At 39.0% G+C, this 13,990-nt stretch overlaps 1 protein-coding gene across 2 annotated transcripts in view; it reads left to right on the top strand.

Annotated features, from left to right (window-relative positions):
- Nucleotides 1-1,815: 1,815 nt before the first annotated feature.
- Nucleotides 1,816-13,990, top strand: part of gpc6b (glypican 6b) — an 84,607-nt gene continuing 72,432 nt past the window's right edge. Inside the window, exon 1 of one of the 2 annotated variants that reach the window (XM_039818677.1) lies at nt 1,816-2,333. In XM_039818677.1, the coding sequence (XP_039674611.1) occupies nt 2,183-2,333 (151 nt within the window). In that variant the 5' untranslated portion in view covers nt 1,816-2,182. The remainder of the gene's footprint in view (nt 2,334-13,990) is intronic. The other variant, XM_039818678.1, reaches the window with a different exon arrangement.

The raw sequence follows: 13,990 nt of genomic DNA, 5'->3' as shown, positions 1-13,990 counted from the left end.
AGTTTGGAGTATAATTATATCCTGTTTGAAGCTTTCTGTACTGTCAAGTGATCGCCAAAGTTGTAGTTTAGTCATCTCAGTGGCTGCAGTGTTTATTGTTATGCCAAGAAAATAAAACTACATTTTTCAGTGCATCTTCAGTCTCCTTTAACTGCACTTGAGTTTGTGACTGACTATTTTTTACACCTTCCTTTGGAGGAGTGCTGGGTATGACCAGCTGGAAGGAGACCCCAAGATATCTCTTTGACTGGTCCGGGAGTGCGTGGGATTCCCAAAAGAGCTGGAGTAAAAACATGTTTTGGCAACGCAATGTATCTGAAAATAGAATATGCATACATTTCATTAATGGTGTGCACAGGCAGCACTGAAGGCAGCCCATATGCACGCACGCACACACACACACACACACACACACACACACACACACACACACACACACACACACACACACACACACACACACACACACACACACACAGAAACCTTTCCTGCAGCTTTAAAGTTTCGTTAGGCAACTTGACAGCTATCTTAACTGAGAATTTCCCATGAAATTAATTTTTCATTGTATTAAAAAAATTAATTTGGATGAAACCATCTCTTGAGTTTCAAAGTTGGTTACGTTAATTAACTGTGACATGTCCAGGTCACAAGAAAAGAAGAGCGCAGAATTCACTCACAGGTCACAAGAAAAGAAGAGCCTTAGATAACATAAACAATAGCATCACATGACCACACACACTCCAAACATCTGAGACAGAGACACATAGGAGTGTGTTTTCTGATTCAAACTCTGTGTGGAAGTTTGACAAGGTTTCTGAGTTCACAATGTCAACAATGTTGTTTTTGGCTCAGGAGAAGATACAAAACTGCTACTGTGGTCAACGGACATATTCTGACATATTATAGCCTACTAAAAAGCATTTTTTTAACATGTTTACAAAAATGACTGACTTTCCTAAAAGCAATGACCTCATAAAAGCAGTGGATTTGGATGTTTGATCCTAATAATTCGAGGGCTGTGTCACCTTCTGAAACGAGTCACTTTAAAGCACCTTTCAAAATGTGGCATCCCATAGCAATAGGAACCCTACACAGTGATGGCAGTCATGTTAATCCACTGTTGATCTACCCTGGGATCAAGCTGTTCCGAAATCAATAAAGCCATGAAAGCTTGCCTTCTGGTCTCCATCACATCCTTTACATCCTCTAGTTAATACAGCTTGATACCGTGCAACTGGTGTTTCGCTTTGGTGTCAGATGAATGTGAAAAAAGAAACTGTGGTCATTTACATTTTCTGAATTGAGTCAAATCCCAACACTGGAACATAACCACATAGGCCAAAAAAGGATGGTTAAGTGTTTTAAATCATATTTAGAAACAGAAAATAGAAGGCGAATAAACCACATTTTACATCGAACAAATATTCATATATTTTGTTCAAAAAAAGCTGAAATATTATATTAAAAACAACCTAAATAGACCAATAAGGATGTAGAGTAGTGACAAGTTGTTACCTTATTGCATTACTAATATTTAAAATATTCCTACAGGGTTTTATAGAATCCCTGTAATAGTTAGAAGTCTATGTACAGCTGTATGTGTATTTTACAGTAAGTTCACAGACAGTTCACCCACCATCCTACCTATGTATTTTTTCTTATTTATTTATTTATAGCCCTACAACATCTCTGCTGGTGAGTGCCGACCCCCCCCCCAAAAAAAATAAAAAAATAAAAAAATGGGGATGAGGCTGGATTCCACTCCATATTTTGTGTCCCGCTTTGCCTCGCCGGTGAATCTGATGTGAACACAGAGCGCTCCTCTCCACACACAGCATTTCCTCTTCAGCAGAGCGACCAGGGGCTTCGTCTGCTCAGCGAAGTTGAGTCAACACGCCGGGAAACGCACTGCCTGGATTCATGTGGCACCTCCACACTCGCAGTCCTCTTTTTCTGCGGCGCCGGGGGACTTTGAATCATTATTGGTTGCACTAGAAACCCGTTTTGCTTTGGGAAATGTGTTTGTAGACACTAATAGTTGAGTTGCAACCATTAAACGCCCAGTCATTAAGTACCTGCGGATCTACTGCAGGGAGTTTTTTATTTTATTTTTATTTTTTTTATCATCAGAAAGGATACGGCAGAGAACCTTAAACAAAAAGGATCTTCACAGAAGTGAACAATGCTCCGACTAGAGACCATCATTTGCACTTTTTCTGTGCTCTCTGTTGCAGCAAGAGCAGATTTTAAGGCACGGAACTGCAGCGATGTGAGGGAAGCTTGTATCGGGAAAGGCTTCAGCTTCGCACATGTTCCTCTTCAGGAGATCCCAGGTAAGGCTGGACGAAGTGCGACCCGTCAAGTAGTATCACGACCTGCCAAATAGAGCAGTAGGCTATAGATAACCTCGGGAATAAACAGGCTCTTGTGTAATACACGCATCTGTATTTAATGTTAGTTAAGCTCTGGAAGGAAAAGTTAAGAATCCCCAAATATCCCATTGCAACTCATTTGTGACGCAAAGTCATTCCTACATTATTACTATAGGTCTTTGATTGGATGCTGCAGGGGTAGCCTGCTATACAGCAGAACCTCAACCACCTGTCACACTGTGAGTTTCAGCGAGTCTAACTGACCAAAGTTTTAAACCGCACAATAGTCCTAATTGACCTGATTGGATGACGACAAACAGCTGGGGCAGCCTCCTGCATCAGTGAAGTTACAGGCCTGTTGTTATCAAAAAAACACTCATTTCAAACGCCTGAACCCAGCTCTCCGTTAATGTGAGCTCATTTACTGATTATATATTCATGCTGCGACAACAATATTCTATCAGCCAGCATCAATAGGCTACTGGATGTGTAAAGAGTCCCCCAGGCAGCTCAGGGTAAGATCTGTGTCCAGTAGAGGTCTGCGACTGGGCTAACAAAGCAGAGATAATGAATGATCAACTGTGCAGATTAACTCCTGTAATGCGAAAATTAAGTGATAAGGTGAAATGGAATTGAGGGTTCTTGCAGTGCTTCAGTAGCAGTCCATAACCATGAGTCAACTACATAATTACAGCCACTACTACCCTTTGGAGCAGTTATTTCAAATACCTTACATAATGAATGTCACATTTAGTGTATTACATGCAGAGATAAATGATGCACGCAAATGATAGCCTACAGGTTTAGTAATGTAGTAACATTTTTCATATACATATTTTAGCTGCAAGTGGATATAAATACATTCTGTTTTAGCAGTTCAGATCATTTAATACAATGACTATTGAAACGTCTTAAACAATGTTTTACTGCAATAACATTTTATATAATAATTCCTAAATAGTATTCTGTGATTTCACATGATCAGTGAAAGCCATTTACTTGGCACATTATGTCTGCATCTGAAGAAAAGTAACTAGGAATAAAAGTTTTTTTTGTTTTGTTTTTACCCCCAGCTCAGTTGTCTCTCCAGGTCGTCATTGTTGTGCTTCAGGGTCAATCATTCTCTCTATAAAGCAGGAAATCTGGCACAAGTAAAAGGCTGCATATTTGATAACAGGCACACCTGTTCAGAGATGGGCTGAATAACCAACTGATTAAATCCTTTGGATCCATGTCCCTGACATCACAACTAATCTCCCAAATGAGTGAAATTTCAATCTCATCTCTGAACGTTGTCACACTGAATAAACGTCTTTTGATGTGGTCTTTGAACGAGTCATAACCTTACGTGTCTGCCGGAGAGACAACGCATTATCAACACCTCAGCAAATTCGCACAGTGATGGGCATGCCCTTCAGACTCGTGACTTATTGCCTCTCACTCATGCAAACAATAATGGAGCTAAGTTATTTCTTAGATTAAGTAAAGGTGGAAATACCTTTTTGTTTAAAAGTATCTTCTGATCAAAAAGCAAAAATAAAAGCTCAAAAGCAGGAGCAGAAATACATCTTCACTGTTTAAACTCTGGAGATTAATATAATTAATAAATTTGATCTCATGGATGGTACTTTACTTTTCTATACTATTTACATTGAGTCTATTGAGAATAGAGTAGTTGCTTAGGTTTAGTAGTTTATTTTTGGATAAATCTGGCATTGCCTGCTTTGATTTATCATTTAAGTATGTCCTTTCTCTGATTAAAGTGCACACAGTCATAGTAGAATTACTGTGTAGTTAAATGGTCTATAAAGGACAAAAAGAGAACACTCTATTGTGGTATACTTGTTTGCATTTTGGGGGTTTTGCTGACAGATTGCAACATAAACACTGCACACACACATTTGTGTAGCCTTTATTCATCATTCTCATGTAGCAGGTTTGTAATATTAGCTTTTTAGGAGCTGCCATGTGGCAGATGGGGAGCATCTTCAGTGACGAGAGGACTTGGGAGTTGATATTCCAGTACTTGCAGATTAGTTGGTCCTTGTGGGACTCAGTGTAGCGGGGCTCTTAAAGCTTCCCGTATAGCTTATTGTTTCTGTCAGCCTTACAGCTGCCATCACACTCTATTCACTCACTGATGATTTGGCAAAACATACACCTTCGTGTTACTGAGCCACCTCTATAAATGGCTGCTCTTTGCTGTTTGATTTCTTAAAATCTCTGTCGTTATCTGAGACTTCAACAGTAATGACAGAGGGATGTGTGTGTGCTCCCGCTGCTTTTGATGTAAGATGCCATTAGAGACCATGTTAGACATCAAATGAGATAGACTCCACTTCACATTTCTCTTATGAAGTTACATATATGCCACATTTTCTGACATACATTATCTGTTTAAAGTTAATCCTATTATACTGGTTAATTTGTAATCCCATTTATGTTAATAAATGCTATTAGTTTCCATTAAGAGCTATTTGCCTTTTTCAGATTTTACTGTTTTTGTTGTTGCCTTTCACATTATGATCACACTGTATGTTGTTTTTCCCAATATAAAGCACTCATTACAAACATTAGAAATATAATAGAGAAATAACAGCAAGGTATTATTGCAGGAGTATTGCACTCAGTGCCATTTAGACTGCTCAACCACTGCAACAATGTTTTTCACAAAGCTAAAAATGAAAAGCTTACAGTCCCATAGTTTTGGTGTTGTGTTTGGTCAAACAGAAGGAACCAGGTCAGGTGGAATGACAGCAGTGGAGTCAGTGTTATTGACAAAAATGTTGTTATGATCCAAAGCCTAAAGGCTCAGTTGGTACAGTAATTCCACAAGACTTAGGCGATGCTTCTGCCTGCTGACCAGGCCAGACTGGAGGCTGTCAACAGCTATGTGGTGAAGGTGTTTTAAGCGACGGGTGCATGGACTTGTGGATAGCTCTAAAAGTCTTTAAGTGTCTGCGCATCTGAAACAAGGATCTGGTTAAAGATCAGACCTGCACTCTGCAGTCTTGCCCCTGTTGTCTCAGTTTCCACTCAGTCAGTGGATTACCCAACATCTGAGACAAGATGGGAAGATATGGAAAGTGAGTCACGCAGCACACTGCTGGATTCAATGGAACATCTTAACATGCCATACTCTATGCTATCATTTGATGGCCAGCTCTGTTTACTCCCAGGCAGGAGATGGAGAAGGGACAGAAATAACAGCGCTGATATTTTATGTGATCCTTGGCGGCCTGCACAACGAGGCAAATGTTCTCTGCTGAAGCGTGTAATGTGCCCAGGTTCTCTACTGTCATGTAATGGGATGGAGAGGATTAAAAGGGCTAAATGGGAGTGCCTGCAGAGGCAATGGCTAGGTGACTTTGTTAGCCTCCGCAGCATACGCCACTGTTGCTGTGATGTATCGTCAGATTATTATGACCTCCCTGTCACTCACACGTGGAGAGATCTGGGAGTCCTGAGAGGTATTGCAGCTTTTGATGGGTTTGTGTTGTGTTTTTCTGCATTTACATTTCAATCTACAAACGATAAAATTGCAGATAATTGTTTTTTGTTTTGTTTGAGTTTGTATATGGTAGCACCACTATTTGAGGCTGCATTCTTCTACGTATATAATGTAATGTGAATGTGTCCTACTGAGAATCCACGGGGGGCACTATCAGGGAGGAAGAATCTAAACAATCATCATTTTTCCCGCGGCAGAGGGGATTTCTCAAACGCTGCCTCCATCTCCATGTCATCAATCATGCTCATGAATGCCAAAATGGCCTCATGATGGGCTTTCTCTGCAGGTGTTCCCTCTGAGAGCTGTAGGAAACATTGTGTCCCGCAAATGTTTTAGGGTTCCAGCATTAGAAGGAGAACAACACAACACTCAAAGCATATCAAAGCATAGATTATTTGTATATATATTTCTTTTTCTTTTCTTTTTTACGTTCGTAGTTCCCTTTTTAAATGGATGAGATACAATTTGCTTTACCATTTTGTATGATATTGTATGCAGAAGTGTATGAGGTACACCTGTACAATTTAATGCTGTCCAACTCATTAGTTCTGCATTAAATACCCTGAAACTTTATTTTCTCAGTTAGTGTCTTACTATGAGCTGTGTCAGACTGGCCCTTATCCCGAAAACAACCTATAGGTTGATTGTGAAAGCAGCTAATTACTCCCCATAATTATATTTCTTGTTAGGCGGCAACATCTCATTGCTGAAGTAATTATCGCGAGCAAACGAGGAAGCGAGGTGACAAAGTATAAGAGCGCCAAATTCCACGTAAGGAGGCAGGTTGGGGTAGTGGATGGTTCAAACAAACACAGGACTTTCACTCAGGACACCGGGATTCATGCACCGTGTAAAACCATAAGTCACTTTTTAAAATGAACTGACTTTAACCCTTACTAAGGACTTTTGTTGCCTAAACGTAACTAAATTAGTTCAGTTTTACAACGTTAACTCTGCTTTTAAAACTGTGCCTGTTATGTTAAATAGAATGGTCACATGATTGAAATTTCCACCGCGGTCACGTTATGGTCACATGTTTTAAAATGGCCACTGTGTGGCCTCATTTGCTCTACCTGCGAGAGGTCACTGCCTAACAGGAAACGTAATTATGGGTCGTTATGAGCTGCTTCCATAACGATCATATATGTTGTTTAGGGAGTCTTGACAATTGACCCGTTCTGTTACTTTATTATGAGGATGTGTTGGCCGTGGGGTTCAACATAAACACAATATTTTCTGCCAAAGTTTTCTTTACTTCTCATTTCTTCACGTTTTTTTATTTTTTTAAGATTATTTTTGGGGCTTTTCTGCCTTTTAATGGATAGGACAGCTAGGTGAGAAAAGCGAGAGAGAGGGGGTAGACATGCAGGAAATCGTCACAGGTCGGTCTCAAACCCTGGACCTCTGCGTCGAGGCATAAGCCTCTCAGTATATGTGAGCCTGCTCTACCTACTGAGCAACACATAGGAGTTTTTTTTACATTTGTGGTGTTGCCCTTACCAGGCACATTGGACTTGGGGGGGAAAGGGGACTGACTACCAAAATATGCTAGAATGAATAGCTGTGGATGCGGGCCAGAATTTTGTGCTATGCCCCTGGCCCTTACTATTTATGTTGTTGTATGTTGTCAGCATTGTCAATCAAATCTGATTCAACCACACCTACACATTCCTAATGAAGCTGTTTAACAAATGGGAGTTTTTGAGGAATTAACTCTAAATAACTAATAACTAAGAATGTTTTTTGCCTTTTTTACCAAATTTAACTTTAATGTTGCTTATGTAGTCATGAATATTTAAAGTTTTATAGAGATATTTTTATTTGAAACCAAGTTTTCAGGGGCTTTAAATCATGTGATTGGGAAGCTAATGTGCAGTTGACCTTATGTCAGAGATGTGTCATCTTGGTCTTGGTTTATACTGGACTTCATTATATTGACCTTTCTTTACATACATGATGAGCACAGGTGTATTTAATAAACTGTTGGTAATGCATGTTTTCTTCCATTCTTTGTACATACTGTATCTGTTCCTTTATTATATGTTGGCTTTAATTCATCATCAGATATTCACACTACCTCCATCACTGTCAGTTGTATATGGGCCATTTGATTTCTTCAAATGCAATATAGAAGTGGACCACTTGCATGATCACCTTCATAGACCCATGCAATTAGCTTATCTTTTCTGACCAACAGTGCAAAACCCAAGTTATTTCATTCTGTCAGTCTGGAACCTGCAGTCTATGCACTAATGCTCTGTTCCTGCTCCCAAAAGGAAGATGTCTGTTGATTTTGATGTCTGGGTTTCTACAGAAAAGGAGGGAAACTCATGTCTTCAGGCTTACTCTTTTTCTTTTTTTAACACTAAAAGTAGTTTCTGGATAATATTTCTAAACCCTAATCCTGTCTGTGACCCACACTTTCTGTTTATTCTGTTTGTGGCCTTCAGCAGGGTTTATGTCCAACTTTCTCCTGCTCATAACCCTGGTTGCTGAAGTGTTAGTACAACACACACTTTAAAATCAGGCAGTTACTAACAATGCTGTTTGTCATTATTCAGATGTTTTAAGTTGTCTTTAATTTGTTTCAATATAGCAAAAAGTTTTTTGTAAATTCTGAATACATTAAGATTGAAAACAAAAACATTAAAAGAGACACTTGGTTATTGAAGCTTCACCAAATACTGTAAGCCTGACGTGCCTTGTTTATACCGTTGATATGCAGCGGTTATCATAAAGGTTACTGAAGGAATGATGGTGAGAACACAGCCATAAAGAATTATTGTTTGTCAAACTCATTTGAGATAAATCTACTGTGAAAAACAAGGAAAATGGATTGAAGTGATTCTCCCAAGACGGCATGGCAATAGCTGTTTCATGGTTTAAGAATCATTTGAAATGTGAAAGAATGAGTGCTCCTGTTGTCAACAAGAGATTGAATAGATGTTATTTTGATCTATTAGTTCCTGTCAACAACTGTCCAATTAAATTCTAACCTGGAGCCACTGAGAAAGGGCTTTTTCATTCCTCATTTAACAAGCTGGCATAAACACATTTCCTCTAAACTGATCCTGTTTTTAGTTCTTTTTTTTCTCCTTTTTTTTTTAAAACTTTTGACCAGTACAGACTACACATACTGCATACTAGATGCCTGATTTGTTACAGAAATGGAAGCATCCAACTCCTTTTCGTGGGTTACATTTTATTGTAATCTGTTTCAACCAAGTTTAATTGATACAGTGGACATCATTCTGTTCACATTCTAAGCTCAAAATGGATGTTTTCACTTCTTTAGATTAAAGCGAAAGGCATGGAGGGGTTACCTACCTTGTGAGATTGACTGTCTCGTCTGCAAATCCTAAAATGCCACAGGAGATAAGTTCTGTATGTGTAATATTATGGATATATAGGTGACTGCAGTGGCGTAACGAGCCAACACCGGGCCCCTATGCAGAATTATCAAGGTGGGCCCCCCTACTACAGCACGTGATGACGGCGCAATGTCCACGAGTAGGCTACCATGAATAGGACAGGATAGGATCATAGAGACACAGCATATAAGAGATGATTGACAAAATCAGGAGTAGCCCACAACAACAACGAAATAACACTGGTGAATGTGCACCATAACACATGAAAAAACACACAAGGGCATTCCTTCCAGGATTTCGCGGCCTTTTTTTGAGATTGTTGCGGCCCAAAATGCCTGATTTCACGGGAGCTTTTGTAAAAAAAATTGCGATAAAAGTTGTGATGTCTTTTGTATGCTTGTTGTGATGAAGTTGCAGAAGACAGTGAAAGTTGCAAAAAAAGTTGCAATTTCTTTTTGTATAGTTCTCTAAAAATAAAAAGGAAACTTGTTTTGGGGAGAATAATAATTATTACTATTAATGAATTACTCTGGGCTGAGATTTCCTAGGAACCTTACCAAAAAGGCTCAGGATGCTGCAAATGTTGGTATAATATGAAAATGGCTGATGGATTTAAGACAAAAAATTATTTATTGAATGAATCAAATATGAACATATATGTCACTGTCAGTGGCTTGTTGATCTTTACATTGTTAGTTAATTTCTTGTCCTGGCCACACACACACACACACACATTCATACGGTTTGATAAAGTACTACAGTACCCTGATTGGTCCGGGCCCGTAAGCACCGCTTACCCTGCTTACCGATAGTTACGCGTCTGGATAACTGGCGTTATTATTCAGACATATTTGGCACGTATCTACTACTTGATATCTGACTACCTCATGTGATTCTATTTTTATTTTATTTTTTTAGAATTGTTTACACATTTCCAGTATTTGACACAATTCCACTGTCTCTTTTCAAGCTATCACTGCTTTTTCAGAAAACAATCCTCAGGATCAATGTGCGTCTCTTCATTGACATGAGGACACAAGGATCAAATATAGGCTTTTGGCTGTGACGTATAGCTGGTACCTTTCCCCGACACTTCGTCTGCCTGTCAAAACCTAGCCATCATGAAACAAAGTCCCCCTCGAATGCCGCGCCGCTGTCATTGGATCTATCTTTAGCCACACGTCTGCCACTCCTGTCTTGTTGACAACGTCTGACTAGACATGATGTGCAACTGGAGAGGATGCTTGCCTTTACATGGCTCCTTTGGGTGCTTCGGTGTGGCATTTTCCAGCAAGCCGCCGTGGGGAGCTGCGTGTTGTGCAGTTGTGTCCTCACCCTCTCATTTAAGCAGTCTGCTGACCTGAGGACACTTGCACTGTAACAAGTTAGCAGGGCTAATAATGTCCACTGTCTGTACACTAAGCTGTAAATGCTGAGTGAAAGGTAATGATCAGTGCAGGTCTCAAAGCCCTCCAGGTCTCCAAACAGCCACCAGCTGCTGCCTGTAGTGCAGTCCTCTGCTATGCTCCACTTAGCAAGTTGACGCAGGAGAGAGTGGCTTGCTTGCTCACGTCTCATTCTCAGGGGCTTCGAGGCGTGCTGCCCATGTGGATTGAATATCCACACCAGCCATCTCATGCCTCCACTAGGATTGTTATTACATAGTCCTCAATAAATATCAAAGCCAGACATAGTGCTACATATGCTGATTATGCGGTACTTGTGCTGCACATGGTGTTAGGGAAATCCATACATTAATCTTAGCTGTAATGATATTGGTGCACCTTGCAGAACGATAAGGCACATGAATATTCCATAGCTGTTACCCTCGGGGTCAAACATATTGTACTTTTTGGTTGTATATATATCTTCTTGGCAAAGATTTATACGATGAGAAAGCTCTAGTCTTTGTGTATTGTTTTATATGTAGGGGGATTGCCTCACTGTACGATGTAATGCAGGGCTGAAACTAATTATTAATAATCTAGAAATGTGTTCAGTCACCTTTATCTCTTCTGTACTAGAATACACAGACTTTTCAACTTTGAACCCAAGGGAGTAATTGTAGCTTCAGAGAAAGTTCTATGTTCAAATGTCAGTGTGAAGCCCAGTTTATATATATATATATATATATATATATATATATATATATATATATATATATATATACTTTTTTTTTTTCTCCACAACAACTTCTTCAAAGCCTCTTGAAAATGTTTCTTCTGCTGTCACAGAGGCCAGCTATGCATTTATATTTCCTTTCGCAAAGAGATTTTTGTGTCATTGTGTACATTTAAAAATATTTCAATATGAAACACCAGACCATTGTTTTATCATGCACACAGCCTTGCACATGGCATGTTGCAGTGGAATATCTTGACATATTCAAAAAAGAAAATACTGACACATGTGCTAGGAGAATGAAACTGTTCCAACATCTTTATTCCTGTCCTTTTTCCCTTCACGCTGACTCTCCTGAGGATGAAGAATACCATCATACCATTGTACTGTGCTGCTTTTGTGTAGACTGTTTTATGTCACTGAGAATTCATTTCCTCTTGAACCTGTCCTCATTCACCCAAGGACATACACTCCTCTGTAACAGCATCCCACAGTTATTTAAAACACAAACATGCCTTTTATTATGACTTCTGACATGACCCAAAATGTGATAGGAATAATACCATTCAATTGTCAGTGATTGATGCAAGTTCTAACTTGAGCGAGAAATTTGGCTATTCTGTACACAAAACCCTCTAGAGACATTAATAAGAGTGTCAAGGAAAGACTGTGTGGAAAACACTGATTTATAGATCCATGATGCTGATGTTCATATGCATTCCATTCTATCCTCGTGGTTCCTGAGGATCTGAACTCATTGTAGTTTTCTTAGTTTTCTTGCCAAAGTCTGATAGTCCATCAGTTAGAGGACATGTTTCAGTGTGCAATAGACTGAGGGGTGAAAATGAATCTATGTACATTAAGTGCCTTGGATGTCTGAGAGTGCATGACATTGAGTGGATATGATGAGTGTTGGATAGAACAGTGATTTATAGTAACCTCTAGCTAACCTCTTGATTTATTTTCAACAAGGAGATAAAACGATTGAGCAAACTTAGTCTGTTTTTGGTCTGATATAATGAGATCCTTACAAGGTATCCTTTCTAGATGTGATGATGCTTATGAAGCCAGAAAATAATTTGCATAGCAATGTATTCATACATACAGCTATATTATCCAACCACTTACAGTTTGACTAATTCCTTGATTTATTTGATGATGCATTTGTTCATTTGCTCATAGTTAGCCTGTCCATGCATGCCTCCCAAGACATCACAGCTAGCCAGTGTCCTTAATTTGATTCTCTGCAATAGTGTTTTAAAGTGCATATTGCTTTATGTTTGTGTCCGTGCTATGGATTCAATGATGTGGCTAAAATAACCTGAGTCTCACAGAGGTCAGCCTAAATCTCTTTAGCTCAGACTTTGCAACAAGATATTTTTCAGGGAAAATATCTGAGAATTGTTCGAGCCCATCAGTTAGAAGCTCTAAAGAAGTTGAATAGAAGCTGTCTATATGATAAAAGAATTGATTAGCACTGTTTTGGAGTTGAAATGAGTGTAATATTTTGTGTGCAGCGCTGACTGGATGAAGGCTGATTCTGATGCCCATCTGGTAAGGCAGGGAATTAGATCAGCCTTGGACAGCCTTTTTCTTGGGTAGACTATAAGCAAACATCAACTGAGCCATGTCAGTCCACAGTGAGCAAAACAAATAATTAATCAAATGAATTAATTATTTAAATAAGTAATTCATTTGTCAAAAATATTTTTTGCATTCTATTGTCTCTGTATCACCTGGAGCCCCAATGAAGCAATAAATCGGAAAACATTTCCAGAGCTTGTGAGAATGGCAGATAAAATGCATGAGTTCAACAATGTGGTTCGGTAGGAAAAAAATGGGCAGAAACTTGGACTCACTTTACTTAGAATATTCTGGAACAAGAGTAAACGTGTTATTGTGTAAGCCTATTGTGTAACCCGGACTAAAATATTAGCAAGTTTAATGACTAATAATAAAGATGTCCAGAGATTTTGTTGACAAAAATTAACCAAAAATATGAAGGAGTTCAGACTTAAACACAGGACTCTAAATCCAAGAAGGAAGTGCAGAACTATATTTAAAAAAAAATAAAAAATCTGCCAGAATTCAGAAGACTTTATAGTTGCTTTTAAGTGATGAAGTGATGTCACAAGGAAGAAGAAACTGTATAAGCAATGTTGATCTCATTAGGTCCGAGTGTGGCTTCAAGTGTGAACTCATACAGTTTGTCAGGGGGAACCAGGGGACACAGCAGATGGTAGAGTACATATGCTGTGGGTCTCTTTGGCCAGGTACACTGATGAATACTTCCGAGAGTTGGCCTACCTTTGCTGGAATGCCCAGGAACTTGGACAATCATTTCTCTCATAAGTTTGTAAAATATGCTAGTCATAATGTATTATAGACTAAAAAACTATTGGGATTGACAAAGCATATTGAAAACAACTGAAGTACTTCTTAAGTCATGTTCTAATTTTGCTCATAAGGACATGAAAGCGTGAACTACTTTTCGATTGCATCCTTCACTATAGTAGTCTTCCCTACTAAATGTATTACATTTAATTTGCTTCACCTGTGCACTCCTGCAAGAATGATCATAGCAACCAAATAGATTAGTGTGGAAACACTTGCAT

Source organism: Perca fluviatilis, chromosome 12, assembly GCF_010015445.1.
Source record: "Perca fluviatilis chromosome 12, GENO_Pfluv_1.0, whole genome shotgun sequence".
Classification (NCBI taxonomy): Eukaryota; Metazoa; Chordata; class Actinopteri; order Perciformes; family Percidae; genus Perca; species Perca fluviatilis.
Note: the sequence above shows the minus strand (reverse complement) of the source record. Positions and strands in the feature narration are given on the sequence as shown.